Raw genomic sequence first — 25,086 nt, forward strand, 5'->3', positions numbered from 1 at the left:
ACATTTTGCTGAGTTTCCAAATTTTTTTGAGTATCCACCCATGGTTGAAGTAAAAACCTGAAAGCATTTATGAGATGACACATAACTCTGTATCTATTTCATACTGACATTCCTGTAATGGCTCGGGAAAGTAGAGAGGTAGAATGGCAAGGCTCTCTGTTTCGATCTGTTTGTCGTATTAAAATGTTCATGCCAAATTCCATCTGGGTAGAGTCCGCCTCCTCAGCATGTATCTTTAACAGGATTAACACATAGGTCTGAACTTGAGACTTTACCACTTCAGGTTAAATTCATCTGTTTTTATACGTTTTATAAAATAGCCCCAAATAAGGCAGCAATATGGTTGAAAATAACTTCAGGAGGACCTATAGTTAGGGAAAGGCATCAACTTCAGTCATTATTCAGAAAATACAGGTAACTAGCTCTTCAAAAATGCAAAGAAATCATGTAAGGCAAAGCACATACAACATTTCTGGACTTCTGAGCCCAGCGTTTTAGGATCTGAAGGTATGTATGTTTATTGCAATGTTTGGCCTAATGTTTACAACGTGGAAGAAATAATTTTCAGGAACTATACCCTAACAGTGGTTTCTCAAAGTGTGCGCAGAACAGCATCAGCCTCATCTGGGAATTTGTTCAAGTGGCAAATTCTCCTCTCCCTCACCCCCTACCCCACCCAACCCCACCTAAAAAGAGGGGGAGGGGGAAGAAGAGCAATCTGTGTTTTAACAAGCCCTCTAGAGCAAAGTTTGAAAAATGCCGTTCTAGAAAAGTTGTGTAAGTTAGGGTTCATGTTCAGCAGTTAGTAACAGAGAACTGAGATAATAGTAGCTTAAAGCACATGTTAGTTTTTTTTCCTCCCATAAAAGAAAACTGGAGGTAGGCAGTTTGGGATGGTTCAAGTGTCATATTTTTGGTCTATGCTTGCCTTATAACTTGCATCCTCATGGTTTTAAAATGGCTGCTGAAATTCCAGCTGTTACAAACACAGTCCAGGCAATGAGAAAATGTAAGGGAGGCAGGGGAAGCTAAGATGGGTAAGCCACATTTCATGTGCATTCTCAGATGCCCCATGCAATAACTTCTGCTTTTTCTCATTTGCCACCTCTAGTTGAAAGTGATGACATTTTAAAGATCAAAACAGAGTAACTATGGTTCAGGCATCCACAGTGGAGCTGGTGGCCACCATGGATGTTGTCTGAGACGATCTCCTACATCACTGAGAACTTGAATTTTCTCTGAACTGCATCAAACTCAAGGACACCACCTGCCATTTTAAAAGCATTATCTGCTAGGAGCTCCTAGCTGCAACCTTGTCATTTCAAAGTCCTTTACAATTATGTAATCATGTCAGACCCCAACAAACCCTTGCTTAACAAGCATTCTTCCTTCTTGCCAGCTCCAATCCTAATTCATGAAAACAATTTATGTAAACTTGTGGTTTTCTTGCCCTGATAAGCCTCCCTCATTTTGTAGTCTGGCGGAACATAAATCAAGTGCTTCTTGAATCTGTGTCTCCCCGACTACAGCCCTAACGAGTCTTCAGTAAATGCCTCCTTATTTCACTCAGGTATCCATTTCTGAAATTTTGGTTAACAAAAGGAAGGCTAGGAATTAACAGCTGGTCCTACTGTCGCTCAGAATAAAACCACAGAAACCAGGGAGAATGGATATTGGAAGGAACCAGCAGCTTTTAGATCCTTCCTGGAATGGAATCGGTCATCAAAATTTAACCTTTGAGAATACTTTTCTCAAAGAGCTCACCACTCACCATACGTTAAACACCTCTGATCTGTTAGAGGAACGGCTACATCCTTGCTTTAGGCAAAGGTCTTTGCTTACCTTTGAGAATCAAAATGGCCATTTATCAGAATAAATAAATACAACTTATTTCACATTGGTTGAGGCTGCGGTTGATATACACAACCCAGGGTCCTATACAACTCCTTGAGAGGGTGATTCACAGCATATATGACAAGCAGTAAGTTAAAAAAAAAAAAAAAATCCATCCTCTTCAGGATTGTCATTCCTTAGAAATACATCAGAAGGAAGTGACTGAAGGAAAAGAGAAGCTTTTCTGTATAAAGCACCTTTATGACAGAAAGAAGTAGTTTACAATCCAAATGTCCTACAATAAAGGAAGGGCTGAGTGAATGATGGTGTGGCCATTTGATACCATAAAGATCATGTAGCAACATGGGAGAGTGACTGGAAATACACTGGCAGTGGGAAGAGACAAAAAAAGGTATATGGATAAGATTAAAAGAGCATTCAGAGAACTATATGGCTTGGTCAGGATGTTAGAAATATAAATCCAAATGGTTTCTGTTTAAATTTCCTTTATTGTTCTACAAGAAACAGGAGCAAAACCAAAAAGGTATAATAAATGTACCCAGGTCACTGAGCATGATTTTTTCTCAGATTCTTAGCTGGCGATTTGTCCTCTGTGACTCAGTCCAAGATGCTCCTAGGAAGGATGGTGCGACTCTGTGAAGGCCATTCCTGAGCTCAGGTCAATCGTCTTCCTGTGGTTTTCATGCACCCTCGTGGGCTGACACACTCATCTGTCTCTGAAGCAAAGCTCAAACGGTTTGTTATGCTGCATCATAGGAATTTTTTTCCAGCAGTAGGAATAAAATTTGCAATCATCTATTCTCTCTTGCCAGGGTTTCCTCATAATCAGTTTCATGAATTTAGAAGCCAGTTGTCCTAGTTTAGAGGCAGACTTGTTAACACCAAAGGGAATTTTAAACATATGGAATTACTTATCTGGGAATCGAGCCTGTAAGTCTTCAATATGACACTGCACACCTACCCACCCCACCACCATCACCACCAAAGTCAGCCAAAATTCTTTCATGAGATGACTGTGGATTTGCATGGTTGTCCAGCTTGGTTAAGACCTAGAATTAACCTTAGGTTAAAGTAGATGTTAATTTTTTTATGTTAAAGTTTTCCAAAATGGCTTTACTCCTTGAGATGGATTGTGACTTATGAGTGTGACATGCATACTCTTTGCCAGCCAGGAAGGCTGGTGACTGTTATGGATGACAAGAAAAGGGTGACAGAAGAAAACAGACTGTCAGAGCAGGGGTGGGGGCATGGGGATCAGTGATGCCAGATACACCTCGGTTTAGGAGAGCTGGATTAGATGGTGTGACCCCAGCAGAGGGAAGCTCACCCAGAATCACTCAGCAGTGGAGCCTGAGATACCAGTGGACCCAGGGTCCTCGTGTCCTCGGGGCTCACAACCAAGGCAGGCGTCCTGGTGCAGAAAGAGTCTGGATTTTCCAGGAGTTGAGGGATGTGAGATAAAGAGCTCAACATACGCTATTGAGAACAAACTTCCTAGAAGTAATCAAGTAAACAAGAAGATTTATCTAGATAATTAATCATCAAGGAGAAACCAATCTGGAGGAGAATGAAGACAGAGAAATCCTGGAAGATTCTTTGAGACCTTGCCAAATGAATTCAAGTTTGTGTGCCTATATTCTGTGTAGAGTACACACACTGAATTTTTTGTTTGTTTTTAATTCTGAAGTGAAATTAACTGTGCTCTTCAAATACTGGGCAAGTGTCGTCAAATGAAAAAGTCTTTGTGGGGAACCAGTACAACCAGTAAAAGGAAACATCATAAATGCCAGGGGATGGGTTTTTGCAGCCCATTTTATTTTATAGTATTGGAGAATTAGCATCTAATGGCAGCATAATCCAAAAATGCAACACCATTCTACTTAAAACTCATTTAATGGGAAATACGTCTTTCGAAAATGATAAAAACAAACAAGACTAGTAGGAGATTTAGAGACCAGTTGACAAAATCAAAATTCATTCCATCATCACCACCAACAAAAACAGTTATAACATACTTGGGTACATTCACTTTTCTGTCTCAAAGATTGTCATTTCTGTTTTCTATGCAATATGTCAAAATATATATGTAGGTATAATATTCACATTCTGGAAGGCAAAAGAAATCTTCAAATTAAACTCCCTAAATTTAAACATTTTATTTATATATATATTTCACTTAAAATAATCAAACCATTAAAAATAGCAGCAACACAGGTCTTTAAATATTATAATATTACAGTAGATTTTTTCACATCATGTAGATCTGTTTGGGTAGCTCTCTCACTATTAATATTATCTAATATAATTTACAAACTCCAAGGTCCTGGTCTCATTGCCAAATAACTTAGAGTCGAGATTCAATAAATACTATGTAAAGAATAATTACAAAACACAGACAGCAGAACATTCTCTAGACTAGAGGCAATCATACCAAAGGTTTTAGGGAAGGATCAGGTTTGAAGGAGGTTTGAAGGCATGCAGGGAATCGACAGGATTCCCAAGGCAGGAGAGTGATCTGACAAGCTCCCTGAAATGTTAGGGATTGAATCCCAAGAAATGTGTCCATGGAAAGAAGGCACTGCCACCTCTTCATGGTGCCACGTGTCATCTGAATATGGCATTAAAGCCATTAACTGGAAAATTTCCCAATAAACAAGGGATAGAATCATTTCTCACCTAGAGGCAAGACACTGGACCATTTTTTGGCATTTACATTCATTCTGACCACCAACAGCATAAAAAACAAGATTTGAACAGGACTTTGGGTATTTAAGCCTGGATGGTAGGAAAAGTATTTCTGCCCCTATTCCTGATCTAAGCCACTGGACCAATTTGCTAATCCTGCTGGCTTAGAAAGAATCATACGTATATATAAACTGAATCACTGTGCTGTACATTAGAAACTAACAAAACATTGTAAATCAACTATATTTCAATTAGAAAGAGAAAACAACCCAGATGTGGTGACAAGGTTTCTTGGTACCTGGATTCCATTACAGAAGTTGCCTCTGCAATTGTGACTTCTTTTTGTATTTCAAAGGTTTTTCAGAAAACGGGAATGGTTAAGTGTTACAAGGGGGTTGGATCTATGTCTGTCTCGTAATAAGACTGCTCACTGGTATTTCAATCAGTTGTCCCTATTTTCAAACCACTTCCGATATTATTTCAATTGATTCTTACATATCAACATGTAAGGAAGCCAGGACACCTCCAAGTGCACACTTTATAGACCAGGAAAACTGAGGCTCCTGGAGACCAACGTGATTAGCTTGTCACGGTCACACACACCAACGAACAGGTGATTGGAAGCAGGTAGGGAAAAAAAGGGAAAACAAATGCATTCATGAGAAGAAGAAAGGGAGAGAGAAGTGGTAACATTTGGCAGTCAGTATCATAAACTTTAAAATGAGCAAAATGCATTTCACACGTAGAACACAGATGTTTAAAAACATATTTGAATACTTCAGTCTTCCGAACAGTCTCATGCTGGCCTTCATGACTACATCTTTATGTAGTTACTGAAACCTAAGATCGCTGAGAAATTTTCCCATGAGTTCCATGATTTCCCAAGAGACATAACAATACTGTAGCCTGTCCTCAGGACCCCACTCCTGTCCCATTTCACTTCCAGCACAACAGTTACATGAAAATATATGTGTATTTTGACTCTTTTGGTGGTTTTCTAAGGTGCTGGTATTACAAAATATTATTAATGAATATCCTCTCAGTGTCCTTACTAAAATGAGCTTTCTCTCTTGGATCAAAGCTGAAAAGACCGCAATGAACTTAGAGCTCTTATAATTTTACATTTGGACTCCACCTGACAGTTGCTGGAGAGGAAACATTTTCTAATAACCTCAATAGTTAATTTAGAAAGCTGCCTTATTTCACCCAAACTTTTCAAGAAAATTCAGTGACTTCTTAGCCTGATAGTTCCACAAAACAAAATTACGCTGATTCCACTGTTAAAAACTTACATATCATGATAATCTACGAATTGAAAGACTTAGGCTGAATGTTTCAGAGTGTGACACTGTGAATTTGTTAATCAGTTTTTATTTTTAATCCATAAATGTGTTTTAAAGAAATAGCTGAATTCAAAAGGAGGCCATTCATGACACCACAGTGTAACATGATGGAAAAGTCATCTAAATCTTTTAAAAAATTATTTTTCTTACTTTTTTTTTTTTTTTTTTTTTGGTTGGGGGCAGGTAATTAGGTTATTTATTTATTTGTTTACTTTAATGGAGGTGCTGGGGATTGAACCCAGGAACACACTTTACCACTGAGCTATCCCCTCCCTCCCTGTACAAATTTTTTTGTCCCTCTTCAAGCACCTCCTGTCCCAGACCCCCTGCTCACCCCCACCACCTCGCTAACAGTCACACACTCCAGAGCCCTGCCAACAGTCCCCTGACCTTGAATGGAATGAATGAGGCACCACGACGGAGGTGAGGCTTTGGCAAGCAGGGAACGGGACAGTTCTTTGAGCTCTTCTGAGGTAGTATGGTCTCTCCTTCTAATCCTCTATTGGTTAAGAGAAGTCTAGGGAGTTAGGAAGTGGAGTGCTGGTCCCTGTACTTAAACACCACTCTGAAACTGGTGGTTAGCCCGGTTATAGAATTGCCACACGCTCCAAAACCTCTTCAGTAGAACCCTGACTGTTACGTGGAGAAGTTAAGATACTGAGGTTGCTGTGTGATGAGGGTAAGCCACAGTTCCTTGAGGGCACTGTGTAACTCATTACAACTTAGGTTTATTTCCTACACGTTTCTAGAACAGTGCCTGGCCTACAGCAGGAACTCAATAGCTATCTGATGATGGACTGTTTAAAATCTCTGATTTAGCTCAGTGAGATTACAAGCAAAAGCAAACACAAAAACACCCAACCCACTGCAAGCTAATTGTCACTAAAGGCCCAGTCATGTTCCCTGGTGCATGGAACTTTAGACACCTTTCAGATCGTGAGGAGGTTAAACTCAAGTGGTACTGGCCATGGTGTAGCATATAATTCCATACTAACTCCATTCACCAGACACCTTATTTCCATCATGATTGTATCATGATGCGGTTGTGGGGCTTTTAGCCATAAAGAACTTTTCTGAAGACAAAGTGATCCACTCTCTCTGTTGTTCTTCAAGCTTTTCCGCCAAGCATTTAATCAAGACAGGGTCCACCTTAGAATCAAATTTATTAGCAAACCAATGTCCATCTTTGATAAGCCACCTTAATTCTGCTGCTCCATAGATGCACACGCTTCGGAGGTGAGAACCAGTACAAGAGGGATAGAAAAGGCCTTCGAGATAATTCCATTTGACAAGGCGGGTCTTACTCTGTAGGTCGGACACATCCTGGGCCGACCTAGAAATCTCCCCGGGAATTCCTGGTACCCGAATTAAGGTGGCCCAGAAGTGCTCATCAGGCGAGTATGTGTCTTCAGACCAGGCAAAAAAGTCTTTAACGAGGGAGTTGTTGGAAATATATTTAATGAATGCTCGACTTAAAACAAAATAAGCACTGCCAACAAAGACCTTGATGTTATGAGGGGGGGCGCCCTTGGAGATGTTTGTCCTGGTGGGCAGCTTCACATACTCATAAGGCACCTGTCTGAGTTCATGGTGATAAGTGAATCTTTCTGTTTTAGTGTTAGGGGGTTTCACTGTCTCTAACATATTTGATCCATTGAGTTTCTTCAACTCTGACACTAATTCAAAGTTTGACTTCAAAGGAAAATCCTGCCCACACAGGTTGATAACATATTTCCACTGAACTGAAGACTTGAGAAGGTCTGACAAGCAATTTAAATCAGCTTGGAGTCGGGAAATGTGTGCATACTGCACAGTCTCTAATTTGGAAGCGATGAAAATATTGGAGAAGCACTTAGCTAAATTGTTCATGGCCACTTTGAAGGTATCCGTTGCTTTATGGTCATAATGGATGCAGTAAATATTGTGCTGGTTGTATATCGCATGGATCAGCCTTTCGACCATAATGGCGTCCTTGTGAACTACCAGAGAATAGGCTATCGGGAAGCGTTCTTCCTCCCTTGAAACAAGCTTCTGCTTGTAGCCTCGTAGGGCCTGGTAGATGTCACAGTCACTGGTCATCACCACGACATCGTCATCATCCAAGTCGATGATGGTTCTTCTTCTTATTTCCAGACTCTTGCCAATTTCCAAAGGCTCCTGTTCATAGACACCCGAACAGTTAATCTCATATCTGATTTCATTCTTCGCATGGGTGTATCTGTTCCTCACAAAAGGCGAGGTACTTAGGGAGTACTCAACCAAGTAAATGCCCCTTTGCGGGAAGAGGAGTCTTTTCACATTGAGAAGCTTCAACAAGGAGAAGAGCCATAGGGTTAGAAGCAGGATGAACACTTTCTGGCGCAGGTGGTATTTAAAGCAACATTTAAATGTCTTCATTCTATAAGAGAACAAAGGAATAATTCAGCTAAAATATTAAAAGAAATTTAGTTCCGCTCAACCGGCATCCACTGGGTGCCTACCACATGCCAGGCAGAATGCTCAGCCCACCGATGATTAAAACAAGGTTCTTGCGCTTGAAAGAATCCAGAAATAAGGAAGTGGAAATGTGCAGAATGGTTGTATTTCCTGGTACTCTGTGCTAACTATACCTACATTTGAGAGATGTTGGTTATCAAATAGGATGAAGAATGTTAGCTCCTAAAATACAGGTACAAACTATCTTGTCTGTGTTTCTGCTTAGCGTATTTGGAGAGGGATTACCCTAGTTTGGGCAGAGGTCTAGAAATCTGGATGTCCTCAAGAGGTTCTTGCAAATGCACATGACCCACCTGAGGCTAAAAGGAACATCCATCTTGACTCTCCCTTCAGCTTCTGATTAGATCTGGGTCTGAAGTCAAATGGGGAAAGCCCAGCGAGTCCCACTGCTGGAGACTGAATGCTTGCATCTCCCCAGAATTCACAAGCTGAAACCTGCCTCCTAAGGTGACGGTATTAGGAGGTGGGGCTTTGGGACATGATTAGGTCATGAGGGTGGAGTCCACATAAATGAGATTAGTACCCTTATAAAAGAAACCCCAGCAGCTCCTTCGCCCCTTCCACCGTGTGAGGACACAGTGGGAAGACTGCTGTCTATGAACCAGGAAGAGAGCTCTCCCTAGGCACAGAATCTGCTGGAGCCTTGATCTTGGACTTCCCAGCCTCCGTAACTGTGAGAAATACATTTGTGTTGTTTATAAGCCATCTGGTCTGTAGTGTTCTCTTATAACCACCTGCATGGATGAAGATACCCTCCCTTCAGAAATAAGAGCAGTGGGCAGACACCCAAAGGAGCTATAGTAAATATTAAACACTGTAAAATTTTGTACAGAGTATACAAATTTAGTAAGCTTGCACATTTCCCTTATTTTAAAACTTTTGTTAGCCCCCATTTCCTGGTAGGGATTAGCAATTTAGCCCTTAATGAAAAATGAAAAGAGCCTGACTCTCATTGAGAGTAGGTGGGGAGGGTGGGCGTGTGAAGACGACCCTGGTTTGGCAGCATCTGTCAGTTTACCAACCCACCCAGATGGGCTCATGTGTGTGCAAGAAGGCATGTGCACAAGAAGGTTCCCCGCAGTGTTATCTGTTCACTGAAGATCACTAAAATGTCCTACCTGGCACCAATTAAGTGCACCCACACCATGTGAAAAAGCCTAAGACGAATCCGCGCATGCCCATGTGGAACAATTCCCACCACAGACTGTGAATCAACAGAAACAAGCAACATGCAGATCAGCGTACAATGAGTTGACATGTGTGTCCAAAAAGGATTATACATACACAGGAGCCCACACACAGAGCACATGCTGGCAACCTTTTTCTTTCTCTGTCACAACTACTCAACTCTGCCATTGTCGTGGGAAAGCAGATACAGATCATGTATAAATGAGTGTGCATGGCTCTGTTCTAATAAAACTTTATTTACAAAAACAGGCAGCTGGCTGGATCTGGTCCACAGGACAATATTTCCTGAAGGATGCTGTATAGACATGACACCTGGAAGAGGGCTTACTTTGCAGGGTGGGGTGGGAAAGGACTGAGGATCGGGAGCCTGGGTAGGAAGGGGATTTACCTATGACTGAACAGCTGTTTGGACTATCTGAATGTTAAAAATGACTGTATTAGTTTATCACATAAAACACAGGTTAACCAAGGGAAGGGCATAGTTGTGCTTATTTGCAGAGCAGCAGGAAAAGGGGAAACTGGGGAGAACCACCCCAAGGCTTGAGGAGAGGGGACTGGCCAAGCTCCCAGGGCTGCTTCCAGCAGGTTTAAGTCCTGAGAACTGGCGAGGTGTGAGGAGCCCATATGCAATTTCCTAACACATCTCAATAAACCTTAAATAAGGACATAATCATTGCACCCACTTTCCTTACAATTAGCAAGAAATTTGAACCTGACTTACTTCTGTAGATTTCTTCTATACAGACCAACTGAAAAAGCTCCCCTGGGAACGACATGCTCTCCTTCACCGCCACTTGAATCACCCTCCTTTAAACAATGACACCCTATTCACCAGCAGTGAATTGTCCTGGCCACACCTCAGTCTCTCCTCTGTGGGTTTCCCAGGGTCCTATTCTCAGCTTGTGGCTCTTCTCATGAACACTCTTCCTCACTTTCTGGATTTCACCCTCCACAAATACACGGCCAATACCTTTATCTTCAGATCCCACCTCTTGCCCAAGCTTCCGAAGTGACCATCCAACGGCTGGACGGGCATCCCCAGCAGGTCTCCCACAGGCACTCAGCCTCCCTGAGTCCATGACCGGCCCTGATGTCTTCACCTCTCCTGTGTTTTCTGTCTCAATTTTTGGTGAGCCCTTCCAGTCAATGACACAAGCCTGAAACCCGAGAGCCACCCCCAGCTCTTCCATTTCCCTTATGCCCACACAGTCATCTCACAAACATGCTTTAATTTCATCTCCTTCCCCTCCACCAGGTCCAGACAACATCTCTGCTGACTGTCATCCTCAGACTCATATAAAAGGCCAAAGGCTTGAGTGCCTGGAGATAACCTGCTGACCTCTCAGCAGAGCTGAGAAGAGGCCAAAAGCCGCTTTCAGGAGCTGACAAAAGCTCACTCTTGCATCTCCGCCCCCGCGTAACTTCTAACTCAGGGAAAGGGATGTTTCCAGCCAAAGGCATTTCCAGCCATGGCGAGCAGGCGAAAGGGCTTTACTTGGACTTAGGGCCGGGCAGAATTGGTGGGCTGCTTGTTTCTCCTGATATCAAAGGCTGTCCTGGAGGCAGACGGGCTCTCCCTCTTAAAGACGCCTGGTACGGAAGGAAAGTTCAGGAAGCGAGGCGTCAGGGCTATCTTGATTCCCTCCCCTTCTTCCTTTAAAATTAACTCTCGCCCCTGGCTGGCAAAGCTCAGACACCGGACCAGAGCCAGCAGCCATGGGACGCCTCACAGCATGCCTGCCACCTTTCCTGCCCCAGTGCTCTGCGACCTTCCTGTTCGGGGCAGGCAGCTGTCGCCTCCTGGCTCAACTCAGACTGGCTAGGCCCCAGGCTGGAGTCAGGAAGGGTGTGCTCCAGGCCTTCTCAGGAAGGGCAAGGAAGTGTGGATGCAGGAGGTGAGAGACCACAGTCCCCAACCTGAACTTTTCTCAGGGCAGTGCCTCTGCTTGGCTCCCACAGCCCCTCCCAGCACAGAGATTGTTGACCTAAATTCAATATTTTAGAATGCCTGAATGCCTCCACGTAATGCTCTTTGTTAATTTAATAGTATCATTATTATGAATGTAGAAACACTCAATAAGGAGATGTTTCTTGGGGCACTGCTCCCCCAGGGGCAAGGAGCTGCCAGGTGGGAGGTGGGCGGGGAGGGGTGGGGTTGGCACTTGCTCATGGTGGCGACACCTCCCTTCTCTGCCAGCTGCCGCCCAGGCCAGCAACACCCCACGGGCTCCAGGTCTGTTAGGATGGGAATGCCCTCCAGAGGCCTGGCCCCGGCCTGACCCGCACTGGCTGGGCTAAGGCTGACAGTTATGCTGGGCACGTGGCTCCTCGGAGACCAGAGCAGCAATGCCGCCTTCTGCCAAAACCCCACCCCAGCTCTTTCCCTCTTAAAAGCCCCGTGGGCTGGGCGGAAAGCAGGTAGCTGTTTTGCTGCCAGGAAGTAGCCTTCTAATTACCACACAAATAATTTGCCACCCCAGGGGGAAGAGGTATTTCCTCCCACCCACCCAGGCAGACAGGAAGCTGACCTGCTGTGAAGTTCATCACCACACAGGTACAAGTTCATCATGATGATGCAGATCTGGGAGGGAAGGGCAGTGCGGGTGGACCGCCTGGCTCAGCAGAAATAAGGGCTATTGGGGTAATTCAATAGAAACCCAACAGGGATGTTGAATGAAGCATTTCCCCAAACCATCTTCTTTTTCCTCCATACCCTCCCAGGCACTGTTTACAGCCTTAAAGGAAACAGCAGGCACACCAAGTACCCTTGGCTAAGTGCTTATAATCGCGTTCACAGCTAAATGGCCACAGCCATTAGCGGCTCTTCGTGAAAGAACTCTCCTTAATCAGCCATTTAAAACCCAGGACTGTCACCAAAGTACAAGCCTCCTTACCCAGGGCAGGAAGGGGAACAGTACATCACGGAGGAATGGGGAGGAAAGGAGTGAATGTGGTTTAGCTTAGGCCCACTGCTTATGTCACAGGGCAGGTGGTCACACAGATGGCTCTGCCCCTCCATCCCCTTACTCGCCTGCCCCCTCCCTGCACACCTGTGATTCTTCCCAGGTACTCACACTGGGAAGGTGGAGGCTGGCGGCACTGGAGAGAAGAGAAAGCAGGGCGAGGGTTTCAGGAAGCCCCAGACCTGGTCCTGAATCCCTGGAGAAGCAGTGGCTATTAGATGGATCAAACTGTTTACCCTCTTGAGACTGCTTTTCATATCTCAAATTGGGTATTAGAAAAGCCCCCTGTTTCGCCTGGGGGCTGTGAGGGCCCAGGAGCGTGTGTGAAAGGAGTCGCCCCATAAAGGCACAAAATTTGGGGTTTTTTCCAGAATATTACACAGGACATGCTGATTTGTTTAAGAAAAGAATCCACTGGACAATTTTATGCAGACAATGTGAAGGAAATGACTTTCACTTCTTTGACCAAAGGAGGAGGTGGAAAGGTCATAAGGAGGGATGAAGCGGCTGAGAGCTAAGACCTTGCTCCCGGCATCCAGGCTGAGCAGGAGGAAGAGGAAGCCACACAGGCTCCTGGCCGCACAGCCCGGCTTCTGCTGGGGGAGGCCCTTGTGCTGGACCGTGGTCGAGCCCCTCAACCTCGCCACATCTCTGTGTCCTCATCGATAAAAGGATGTTAGTAACAGTAACTACCCCAAGGGGATTTTGAGGTTAAATGAGGTAAGGCATGCAAAGTGCTTTGGCACAGTCCAGATCACACCCACCTGGTTAATGCTGGGGTGGCTTTGTCCTCATCCTCATCTTCATCCTCATCCTCATCTTCATCCTCATCCACATCTCCTCCTCAACTCTTCCTCCCCCTCCTCTTACTACTCCTCCTCATTGACTTCTCTAAAGATCCTGCCCAGACCTATAGCTTATTGTCCTTTTTTCCAATCTATCTCCTGTTCCCCTACAAAGTGCTAACATAAATTCAGTATTTTAGAATTAATGCCTGAACGCCTCCATATGATGCTTTTTGTTAATTTAATAATATCTCTATTACTATTAATGTAGAATAGTTCAATCAAGAATCGTTACTCCGGGCACTGTTCCAGGTACTCTGTGTGTAATAACTCAATCCCCTACACAGATCAATGAGGTAGGTACTACCTCTGTCCCCCTTTTACAAGACAGGACCTGAGGCATGTGGAGATTCAGAAATTGCCCAAGGTCCTGCTGGGCTAGAAAGTGCTTTAGTTGGAACTTGAACCCAGAGAGTTGCTCCAGAGATGAGCTCTTAGGCAATGCTGTTCTTTGGAATATAAATTAAAAATACTTCTTATCTTCCCCAACAGTTTTAGTTCTTGACTCAAACTTCTCATTACCGTGTTTTATCTGACTGCCCTAAAGCTAGAAGAGAAGTGAACATTGAACCATGTTGGAAGTCCCGAGACCCTCCACCCACCTTAAGGGATTATTTAGATGGAGAATCATCCTGGAAGAATGCTGGGTGATGAACACATTCTGTTCCTGTAATCAGAGGCTGGGGCCAATTCATGTGCTAACGCAGGGATTAGTCAATCTCCCGGCCAATGGAATCTGTTAAAGGGAAGAAAGCTCACTCATCCTGAGAAGTTCTGCCATCAGGTACTCTTGTCCCGTATCTTATCACAGCTACTCACTGACCCACCTGTTCCTGTAGTGACCAGTGACACAATCTGAGCTCTCTGAGAATTACTAATTATTTTAGAAAACTTTCCAGGCGAAATCTCTCTCCACATGGAGAATATTCCCTCTGTGCACCACCTGTAAGTTCTCAAAGTCACTGTCGTTACATGTCAGTGCGAAAAATAGGATTTGAAGAGTTTACTTAGAAATGTCAGGATTTTGTTTCTTTCTAAACTCTTACAAAGAGGAATCATCACTAAAGAACACTAAAACATAGATGAGCTCCCACACACAAATTCCTGATCTAGGTGAATGAGTAAAGGTCCTTCTACTGCAGCTCCTTGATTTCAATAAAGCCATTGATTCTCCCCTTGATGGCACACTCATCACCAAACCCAAGGACAGTTCTGGAGTAAGACCATCAGTGGGAGGATGACTCAGCCAAGATGCACTTCCTCCACACCCTCACAGCACATGAAGTGGGCGAAGGAGCAGAAAAGGCAAGCTTCTTTCCCCGATGACCTATACCCTCATTGTTCTAGAGGGAGGATTGCAAAAGGCTAATAATTATCAGAACATGATCAGGTAAACAGTAAGAAAGGTGTGCCTGGGTCAGGTAATACAATGCCATACAAATTGAGGACAAACGGTCCTCAAATAATAAGAGGTTATAGTCTCAAAAAGGAAAAAAAAAAGGCTTTCTATTCTGTTTGTAAAAGTAAACTCTATTGTTTCTTTTTTAATCAGAAAGTCAGAATGGTCTAAAGAAGAAAACAAAGCTCACTAGTAATCTACCACCTGGCCGTAGCATTCTGTGGACAGTAATGTCCGTCCAGACTGCTTTCAATAAACATGCCTGTTTTGACTTCCTTTTCGATAAGAAGCCTCATTTTAAAGGCACCATCTTGGCTGTTTCTTTCATTTCACGATATACCGTGAATGAGTCCTACTGTGCACTGGGTCTGTGAACTGCTAGAAAGTAAACAGATTTCTAATGAGGTCAACATACTCTGCTGTAGGAAAAAATATGTAGATAATAGAATTGACTTCTCTGGGCCTTCCCCACCAAAGCTGGATTAACTGTTCCGTAATTCCTGAAAAAGCCTAGAAGCAAAATCCTAAAACTGACAAGGACTTCACTGGTGACTGAGTCCAAATTCCTCCTTCTCTAAATGAGAAACCGAGGCCTAGCCATCATTAGACACTGTTTCACTTTGGGGATGCGGAGGGACATGGTCCCCTATTATATTCATGTTTGTATATCCAAGTGCTCCCCGTCAAGGGACTGCATGGGGGGGGGGTCCTCCAATCCCCACTACCCAGGCCCCTCAGGTGGCACTCAGTCCAGTCTGGCTCCACTGCCCCCTCAGCTGAGGCTGTTCTGGCCAAAGTCAACAGAAGTCTTCATGCTGCAGAGGCAGGACACAGACCGGACCCTCTCTAATGGTCCATGCTGGGTGCTGGGGCCATTTATATTATCTTACATATTCCATTCAACAAACTTGTGAGGGAGGTAAGATCGTCCCCATTTTTCAGATTAGGAAACTGAGTCACAGAGAATAAAGAGCTAGCCTGTGGAGGAGCCAGGATTTTCAACTGTGGCCTGTCTTCAGAGCCTGCACTACTGACCATCATGCGAGGCTGCCACTCCAATGGCTTAGCAGTATAAGAACCCTGTTGGTTCTATTTCCCAAATGTAGGGGATGTAGGAGAATCCACCCACCCGTTCCACTCCACGGGAACCACTCTAACCCAAGCCAGCATCAGCTCTCCTCGCCTGGATATGAAGTGACCTCCTCACTAGCCTCCCTTATTTCCGTCTAATCCATTGTCTGTAATGTAGCCAAAAGGATTTCATAAGCCCCACCCTAGCTCCACTCCCTACACTCAGACCCCTTCACCTGGGTTTCATTGCACTTAAAATCAGTGATACTTTCCATGGCCACAGGCCCTGCCTTCCTCTCCAACTTCATCGAATTCTGCTTTTTTTCTTGCTCATTAAACTGTAAGCAATACCAGCCTTCTACAAGTTCCCAGAATACCACACTCTTGTTCCTGCCTCAGGACCTTTGCACTTGCTGGTCCCATGTTTCTATCTTTTCCCCCTGAATCCTGGCCTGACTGACCCCTCCATATCCCTCAAGCTTCAGGAGACATATCCACTCCTCTGGTCCTCTGCGATCACCCCTCTTAAATCTCTTTCCTGACTATCACACACCTCGTCTTCTTCTAAGCACTCATCACAGCAGCAGTTACTTTGTTTACTAGTTTATTTCCGTCTCCAGGACAGGCCTTGTTCACACTCTACTCCCAGCCCTGCGTACATCCCTACCTGGCACTGGGTGGCTGCTCAGTGTGACAAAGTCAGAAAACCCAAGTTCCATCTGGGCTCTGCCATCAAAAACACCTCAAGTGACCCTGGCAAGTCATTTAATCTTGGGCAAGTCTTTATTTCCCCAGTGTTGAATGGAATAATGTTTTTTCCACCCCACAACGCTGTCACGAAGGTCCAATGACATAAAGCATGTGAAATGGCTACAGAAGAAAAACCATGGGATGCAGAGGAATGGTTTCCTGGATACCAACATATTGACTGTTTGCCAGTCTTCTAAATAGTACATTCATAATTTTTCTAAAATAGTACATTCATGATTCTCTTCATTTGGACATTCTAATGATTATCTGTTTTTCAGTTCCTTGACTACGCTCTTTTTTTGCTCATGTCTGGTGTATATATTATTCCCGAAGACATACACCTATTTTGGATTTTGAAAGACAGGAAGATAGTTACTCTAGATAATCTCTAGAATTTTTTTACCCCAGTTTGCTCAATATCTTTCAAAAGGTCAAGAGCCAAAGAGTTCCCTTAAAAGACATCCAAGAAGAGCAAATGCAACCAGTTCTCTGCAGAGTTACAATCACCTAAGCAGTTTCTGTAACTCTATGCATTGCAGAATTCGAAGCTTTTCTTCTGAATTCATTATCTTTAGGGGCAATTCTCCAGATAGGACAAAACTGCAATGACTTGTTCTAGCATCCCTGGCAGGCAGACCTCCTCAGGGACCACGTAAGAAACAAGCAGTAGTGAGGAGTCTGCAGCAATGGGAGTACATGAAACATACCCTCAGACAGCGCCTCCGCCAGTGCTCAGTTGCCCAGATCATACGTCCACTTAAAATTGTCTCACTCAGGGAAACATGATACCCTGCATCCAAAGGGGCTCTGGTCGAGGCCCCTGTGGAACGTGTCACAACTGACAGCTTCCTCTACAGGCAGTTGGCTTCCATTTTAAGTACAAAGACTATGGGTACCACTTTCCTTACACAAAGGTCTACCTTATCCGTAAGACTTGAGAACAGAGGTCTGAAAATTCTGGATGTCAACATCAATCTATCAATCCTCTGTTTAGATTATAATTCTTCCAACAGTAACTTCACTGGAGCCTCTCGGGTTTGGGGAGATTTATAGGATCATTAAAGGTTATGTAGGAAACGAGCAATCCAGGGCAATCCAGGTCAGGATGCGTTTACCCCACAGCACTCCCTCAAGGTCATCAGAAATCTGCGCTTGCAGCAATGGAGCAAAAAAAGTACAGAATTCAGCCAGCTTTTTATAGTCACACCAATGAGGAGACAGCCAACTTGATTCTGGGCTTTGCTTCATCTGGTCCACAGGGGAAACCGCAAAAGCTGATTGTGTATCTTGCTGGGCAAAGCTACATGGCCAAGAAGTCTTCCGTAGGAAGTCGAAAGTACCAGATATGATCCTACTGAATGAAAAGGTTTTATTTTGTAACAATTGGTGACCCTCGTTATGTTGCAGAACCTTGAGTTTTTCCATAGGAAAAAAAGGGGGGTGGGGATGGGACTTCAAAAATACCTATGCCCTCAAATTTTAGCTCTGATGGAAACAGGTTAAACCAAATGTTTCCTCCTTTGTAGATAAAAAAGGTTACAAAAAAGGTGCTCATTAATGTATTCAGTCTTTATCTCTCAAGCTTCACAAACATGAGGTTACATTCCTTTCTCACTTCTCTTTCCTGCCTTCCACGCTTAGCTGGCCCAACACAGAACCGATACATCGTTTACGTTTTATGTTCTAAATTAAAAATGTGGGTTGAGACTATTTTGGCTTCTTTTTCTATAAAGAGGAAAAACTGAGTTGAAAAGCATTTATGTCATTTTTTAAAAACATGTTTAGTGCACTGGAAAGAAAAAAAAACTTTCTCTGCCCAAGGTCTACATGATGTGACCATTCTTCCCTCCCCCACCCTGAAATTTCTGGAAGCACTTATCTGGTGTTATATGGCCAACTCTGTCTTTTATACTGGCCAGAATTAATTCCCCAAAGGTTATGCAGCAGCTGAAGAGGTAGAGTAGCTCTGATTTCTACATGTGCACTTAAAGCAGTGTCTGCAGTCCCTGTAACCACATCCCAGAGGCAGCACAGGGGTAGACAGAGGTGAGACAAGGGTAGAGACGGCAGAAATGGCTCAAGGCCAGGCCATGCTCTCCATCAATGGCTTAGATACACTCAGTTCTAAATCATCAGAAAAGCTCCTTTGTTCGTCTTCCGTGTTCTGCCAACGTGGTGGGGAGCCCAGCCGGAGACCTCAATATGCTTCTGCACTTCCACTAAAAAAATTCAAGACTGGCCACACTGTCATGATGTCACCGCTGAGTAAGGATCTGTATTTCTTGGTTTAAGATGCACATACTGTCCTGAGAGCTTGTCTGCATGGAGAAACAATAAAGTTGAGACCCAGGAATTCAAAACTAAGATAAAGGGGTGGAGCAAACACAATCAGCAGTGCTCGGGGAAATTCTGCTAAAATAGGAATTTCAAAAGCAGAGATTTCCTATAAAATGTCTTATCAAAAGTCACAGAAATGACTCTAGAAAAGACTCCAAGAAGCTCTCCATTGGCATTTCCTACAAGGATGTATTCCAGTAATGGTTTTTATCATTATTTTTATCAAGATATAGTTGATTTATAATAGTATATAAGTTTCAGGTGTACAGCATAGTGATTCACAATTTTTACGGGTTATACTCCATTTATAGTTATTATAAAATACTGGCACAGTCCCTGTGCTGTACAGTGTAGCCTGCGGTTTATTTCACACACAGTAGTTTGCATCTCTTAACCCACTGTCTCTGTCTTGCCCCTCCCTTCTTCCCTCTCTCCACTGATAACTACTATTTTGTTCTTTATATCTGTGAATCTGTTTCTTTTTTGTTATATCCTCTAGAAATGGTTTAAATTAAGATAACAGGTTTCAACATGTAGGTTCTACTTTTAGCTAATATAATAAAAAAGTAAAAAGATTAGTTAAAAATTAAACATCTCAGCAAATTTATATGCCAACTCTATGGGATGCAAAAGGAAATATCAGACTCTCTAGATTTCCAAACAGATTACAATATTACAATCACTGAAATAGTGCGGCCAGAATAGACAGAGTTCAGTGGGATGGCATTCAGCCACAGACCCAAGTAGGTGAGGATTTTACTTATGGCTCTGGTAGAGATAGCACCTGCCTCCCAAAATCCACCCTCCTTTTCTTCTTTTCTAAGAGAATCTCTGTATTATTGTTGGTGGCAGAAACATACCTCTCTAAAAGACTTTCTTCCCAGCCTCCACTGCAGAGGAGCAGTCAGCAAAATACAATGTGGGGTATCTGGGGAAGTTCTTTAAAAGAATCTGAATCAGGGTGGAGGGTGTGTGCCATTTTGATTTTTTCCCTTCATCTGCTTTTCTGCTTGGAACTCAGACATGATGGCTAGCATGGTAGCAGCCACCTGGGGACCATAAAGAACAGGCCAAGAGACTACTCCGCACTCTTATCATGTGAGAAAAATAAGCCCTTATATGTTTAAGTAATTTTGCAAAGCTGCACTTTGAATGATGAACCATATGAAACTGGTAATGCTTCACATACATGCACATGTGTACAAAGTTAAGCTTAAATTTAAACCAGATTAAAGTGTCTACTTGTACAACAGTATAATCTTCTATACAGTCAAGTGCAAAATTATGTCTCAGATGATGCTGAACTTCTCATTTGCCTGTACTTAGAGGCAGACAGTGGCTTTAGACAAACCTCTGAAGAAAAGCAGGATCCAAGATTCACCAAACTGACTCTCATATATCGGCATGAACTACACAGCCCGCCCACCATGCCTCAGGCAAGCACGACTCAGCATGTGGCAAACCTCTCGTCTGGTTCTAGTCATAAGCACCATATAATCTCTGACGGCCACCTTACAGGTGGACTGCCTTCTTGAGAGCTTGTTTTGTAACAAGCTTGTTAATCAAAAAGGCAGATGTAGTACCACGGGGGGGGGGGGGGACCATGCTGAGTAGTTCTGAGCCCCCCTCTTCCCTCCCCTACCTGCCTGAGCCCACTCCTCACCTCCAGCCACACACTCGACCCTCTCCATCTCACCCTTCTGCTTTACTTCTCGGTGCAACATCGTGATTTGGAATTTAAAGCCAATGATTCTGAACTTCAGTCCTGACTGCTGTCACTAATCTAGTCAGCCCTCTGCCTCCTCATCTGTGAAAGAGGGCCAAGGGCACTCACTCACGTGGAGACAGTGAGACTAACTCTGCTCATGCATTGGGCATATTTTGGCAGGAAAAGCTGACGGGCACTTAGGGTGCATGATGGTAAGGGGTCAAAAGCATTTAAACAAGCAACTGCCAGAGGAGGGGCACTGGATATAACAGACCAGGGGCTCCTCTGCAAACAAGGATGGGGCTTCATCCTCCACGTGCCACACCCACTCCTGCACCCAGAGACCCTCCGGGGGCCAAGAGTGGGGGTCTCCATCAGGCAGGATAGTGCAGAAGGCACGTCAAAGCCTCCCACATTCTCATGGTCAAGGGGGAGTGAGACAAGTGCAACTTTTTTTTTATTCTTACTTTTCCATAGGTTTGAAAATTTTCCAAAATAAAGACTTTTTTATTTTGTTTTTTGCTTTTAAGGAGGGAAGCATAGAGGCAAAGGGGAGTGGGCATGACTAAAAGCCTTTGAAAGTCCCTGTCATTATTAGGCAACACATTTTTAGTGGAAAGGTTTTAAACACATTTTGAAGTCTGGCATCATTGCTGTCTTCTCTATAATCTGCATTTTCCAAACGCTAACTGGTTCACTTCTTTGTTATAAAAATAACCTTTCTTTTGTTGTTCCACATTTATGAATTAGTTTATGATCATGAAAATATTCTCTTATTTTATGGTGGTAAAATACACATAACATAAAATTTACCATTGTAACCATTTTTAAAAAATCAGTAGTGTTAAAAAGTCTCTGTTTCTTAGCCTATCCTAGAAAAGCCATCCCATAAATGTTGGTGAGATCATGGGTTGGGGAGTGGCTGGATGGACAGATGGAAAGATGGGCAGATGGATGGATGGATGGATGGAGAGGCAGATGGACATGGATGAATCAATGGTTAAAATTTTACTATTTTTAAGTGTACAGTTCTGGGGCATTAAGTACATTCACACTGTTGTGCAACCATCACCAACATCCATTCACAGAACTTGTTCACCTTTCTCAACAGAAACTCTGTGTCCATTAAACACTCCCCTCTCTGTGGCCCCTGGCAGCCACCATTCTGCTTTTCTTCCTATGAATGTGACTACTCAAGGAATCCCATATTAGAGGAATCATATATTTGTCATTTTGTGGCTGGTTTATTTCACCAAACATCATGTGTTCAAGTTTCATCCATGTAATACATGTGTCAAGATTTCCTGCCTTTTAAGGCTGCATAATATTCCACTGTACGTCAATATCACATTTTGTTTATTCATCTGTCTGTGGATGGGTACTTGCACTGCTTCCATCTTTTGGCTCTTGTGAACGCTGCTGCTATGAGCACAGGGCTACAACATCAGCTCATGTCCCTGCTTCCACTTCTTTGGGGTACATATCTTATATATGCCTTTATTCTTAGATATTCTATTTCTATCCCCCTTCAATTGGCTGCCCATCCATCCAGAAAACATTTGCTGTGTGTCTACCATGTGCTACGCAGGCACTGTGTTAGATTCTGGAGAGATACAGTTGGAACCTGTACTGCCTGGAGGAACAGAGAGAAACAGTGAGGTCCTAGGAGACTTGACGACAATCCAAGAAATCCCAGCTCTTTGGTTCCATTTGAATTTTATTGTATAGAGAGAACTTCCCAGAAAAGGTAAGTCACTAGCTAGCATTTGGAAATGTTTCTTTTCTTTAGGGGCTCTCCTGCCATAGTGTTCATTTTATGTTCCTCCTTCCTTAGCTTCTCTCCTCTGGTTCCACATTCCTTCCGTCAGCCCCACTATCTCCGTATCACTCTGCTAGCATCTTTCCATGATGTAGTCTTTGCGGCTGAATTTGTGCCTGCCTCGTGTGTCACTCTGCTTTTCTCTCCCAACCCACCTGAGATGATATCTGCCTCGGCCTGCCTGAGAGTCGGGCAGGGTGGTGGCTGGCAAGGCTGAAGGAAGGGAGAACCTGGTGGAAGGTGATGGCTGGGCAGAGAGAGCCCCTCCTTGCTGCCCCCAGGTGGCATGCAGGCATGTGGGAAAAGGACGCAACAGTGCAAATATTCCAAATACGCTGCCTGTGACGCTGAGAAGGAAAAGGACTCTTGGCAAGCACACGGGCTACAGGCTACGCTAGACCCTGTTCTCCCCAATCCTGAGCACTACTGCTCACTCTTCACTGCATTCTGAGCAGGCTCTGCCCTGGGGAAGAGGGGACGGGGGAGAAGGAAAAGCAATCAAAGAGCCAGAAGTACAGCAGTCAAGGAGATTTACTTGAGGTTACAAAGAGCTCCTTTAGCACCCATCACTGGTTTCTTTGGTTTGTTTGTTTTTTGCTTGCCTTTGTAAGCAGAATATCACATCAAAAGACGTTTGGTAGTATCCTGGAGGAAGAAAGCAGGCTTGGATTTTATTGGGATTTTTTTTTGCAGTTTGGGTTAAGGCTAGTCTTTCAATGGAGGGTAGGGAAGAGGAAGAGGATTTGGGCAGCATGGATAAGGACATGAAAGACGTAACGGCACGATTCTAGGTTCTTTTTCATGCTCTAGAGACCATGGCTCAAAGCATTTTTTAGATTTTATTTTTTGTTGAAGTGTAGTTGATTCACAATGTTAGTTTTAGGTGTAGAGCAAAGTGACTCAGTTATACATACACATATATATGTTTCTTTTTCAGATTCTTTTCCACTGTATGTTATGACAAGAAATAGAATACAGTTCCCTGTGCTCTACAGTAGGTCCTTGTTGTTTATCTATTTTATATATAGTAGTGTGTGTCTATTAATCCCAAACTCCTAATTTATCCCTCCCCTGCCCTTTCCCCTCTGGTAACCATAGTTTGTTTTCTATGTCTGTGAGTCAATTTTTGATTTGTAAATAAAATTTGGATCAAAAACCATTCTTGCCATAAGGCTGTTTTGCTTTTTCACTTTTTAAAACTTTTTTGTATGATTATATTACCTAATTGTACTCCTGTGAGAGTCGTGTAGGAGCAAAATTTTACATCGAAAAAAATTAAATAACCTTAATCTCTTGGTGAAATGTGGACTTCAGCACAAAGCTCTTAAGTTCTAGAGCTTGGGTGGGGAGGGCCATAAAGCCGAGAGTAATGACAAGGCAGAATTTTTGCTCCCTATTATTTTGAAATTTCTGAATTCATCTTAATCTGACCATAAATAAGCTGAAACTTACCTCTGTGTCACGTACAAAAACCCCCAAGCTGACGCGGCCCCACGTGGAGAAACCGTGTGAGGAACACTTCTGAACAGCAGTGATTTAAATGCAAACAAGGATGGGACTGATGACAATTATCCTTCTGATTTCAGCTACACAAGGACGGCAAAAGATGCCAAGTTTTAAGCCTCATTAACACTGAGAAAGGCCTCTAACAAAGATGCTCATATTGTTATTAATTCCTCAGGCCAGGACATTGGCAGACAAGTTGGCAGAGGACTCAAAGATTCATGTGAAAATGGACAGAAATAGGACCCAAACAGATTTGGACAGACTTGGATCGAGTAACATTCAAATCCAAGAAATTAACTGCATTCTACCAGATGGAGAATGTGGTTTAACAGGAGCATCTGTAGAGAGTGGTTCGGAGTTTTGGCTGACTGTATGTTCAGAAGGAGTCACAGTTTGTGTGGTATGAGATTGCCAAAAGATTTTTAAAAGGCAGCAAAATCAAAGTGGTGTGGTCCTGGACAGCATGAGAACCACACAGCTGCAGAACAGGAAAGCCTAAAGGGACCTTAGCATCTTCCACCAATTTAGACCTTGAGACAGAGGAAGGGATGGGTTTGTGTCTGGGTACAACCCTCCACGAGGATGCTGACTGACGGAAGGTGAGCAGCACAGTGAGAAGTGGGTGACCACTGGAGGGAAATGGAAGGTGAAAACGCAAAAGAGAAATGAAAGTTGGCTCCAAATACTACATTGTAGGCTGCTGGGCCCCATCCCCAGAGGCTCTGATTCAGCAGAGCTGGTGGTCCCAGAATTTGCATTTCTAACAAGTTCCCAGGTGCTGCTGGCGCAGCCAGTCAGTCCAGACCACACCTGGAGAACCACTGCTCTAAATAACAAAGTCACAGTTTTGGTTTCTTTTACAATATATGTATTTCTAACATTTAACTAAGACACAATGGCCTATTTCCCAGTAAGTCCAAATTAGGGAGAATTTGCTGGTTTTAAAACCCCACACATTTGTATTTAAGATTATGCTCTTTTTAAAATTTCATCCTGTTTAGCAGAAGTCCCACCTTTACTTTCCGACTCTTAAGTGTTTCTTATTATTTCAGCTTCATAAAGCAGACTTTTGCTTGTCTCGTTTTCTGGTATTTTATATAATAGACAGTTTCCCTCTGCTCT

General features: G+C 43.5%; 1 protein-coding gene across 2 annotated transcripts in view; it reads right to left on the reverse strand.

The window, feature by feature from the left end:
- Window positions 1–2,322: 2,322 nt before the first annotated feature.
- Window positions 2,323–25,086, reverse strand: part of GCNT4 (glucosaminyl (N-acetyl) transferase 4) — a 28,198-nt gene continuing 5,434 nt past the window's right edge. For both annotated transcript variants that reach the window (XM_064481557.1, XM_031446794.2), the window contains exon 2: window positions 2,323–8,280. In XM_064481557.1, the coding sequence (XP_064337627.1) occupies window positions 6,915–8,279 (1,365 nt within the window). In that variant the 5' untranslated portion in view covers window position 8,280 and the 3' untranslated portion in view covers window positions 2,323–6,914. The remainder of the gene's footprint in view (window positions 8,281–25,086) is intronic.

This window comes from Camelus dromedarius, chromosome 3 (assembly GCF_036321535.1).
Source record: "Camelus dromedarius isolate mCamDro1 chromosome 3, mCamDro1.pat, whole genome shotgun sequence".
Classification (NCBI taxonomy): domain Eukaryota; kingdom Metazoa; phylum Chordata; class Mammalia; order Artiodactyla; family Camelidae; genus Camelus; species Camelus dromedarius.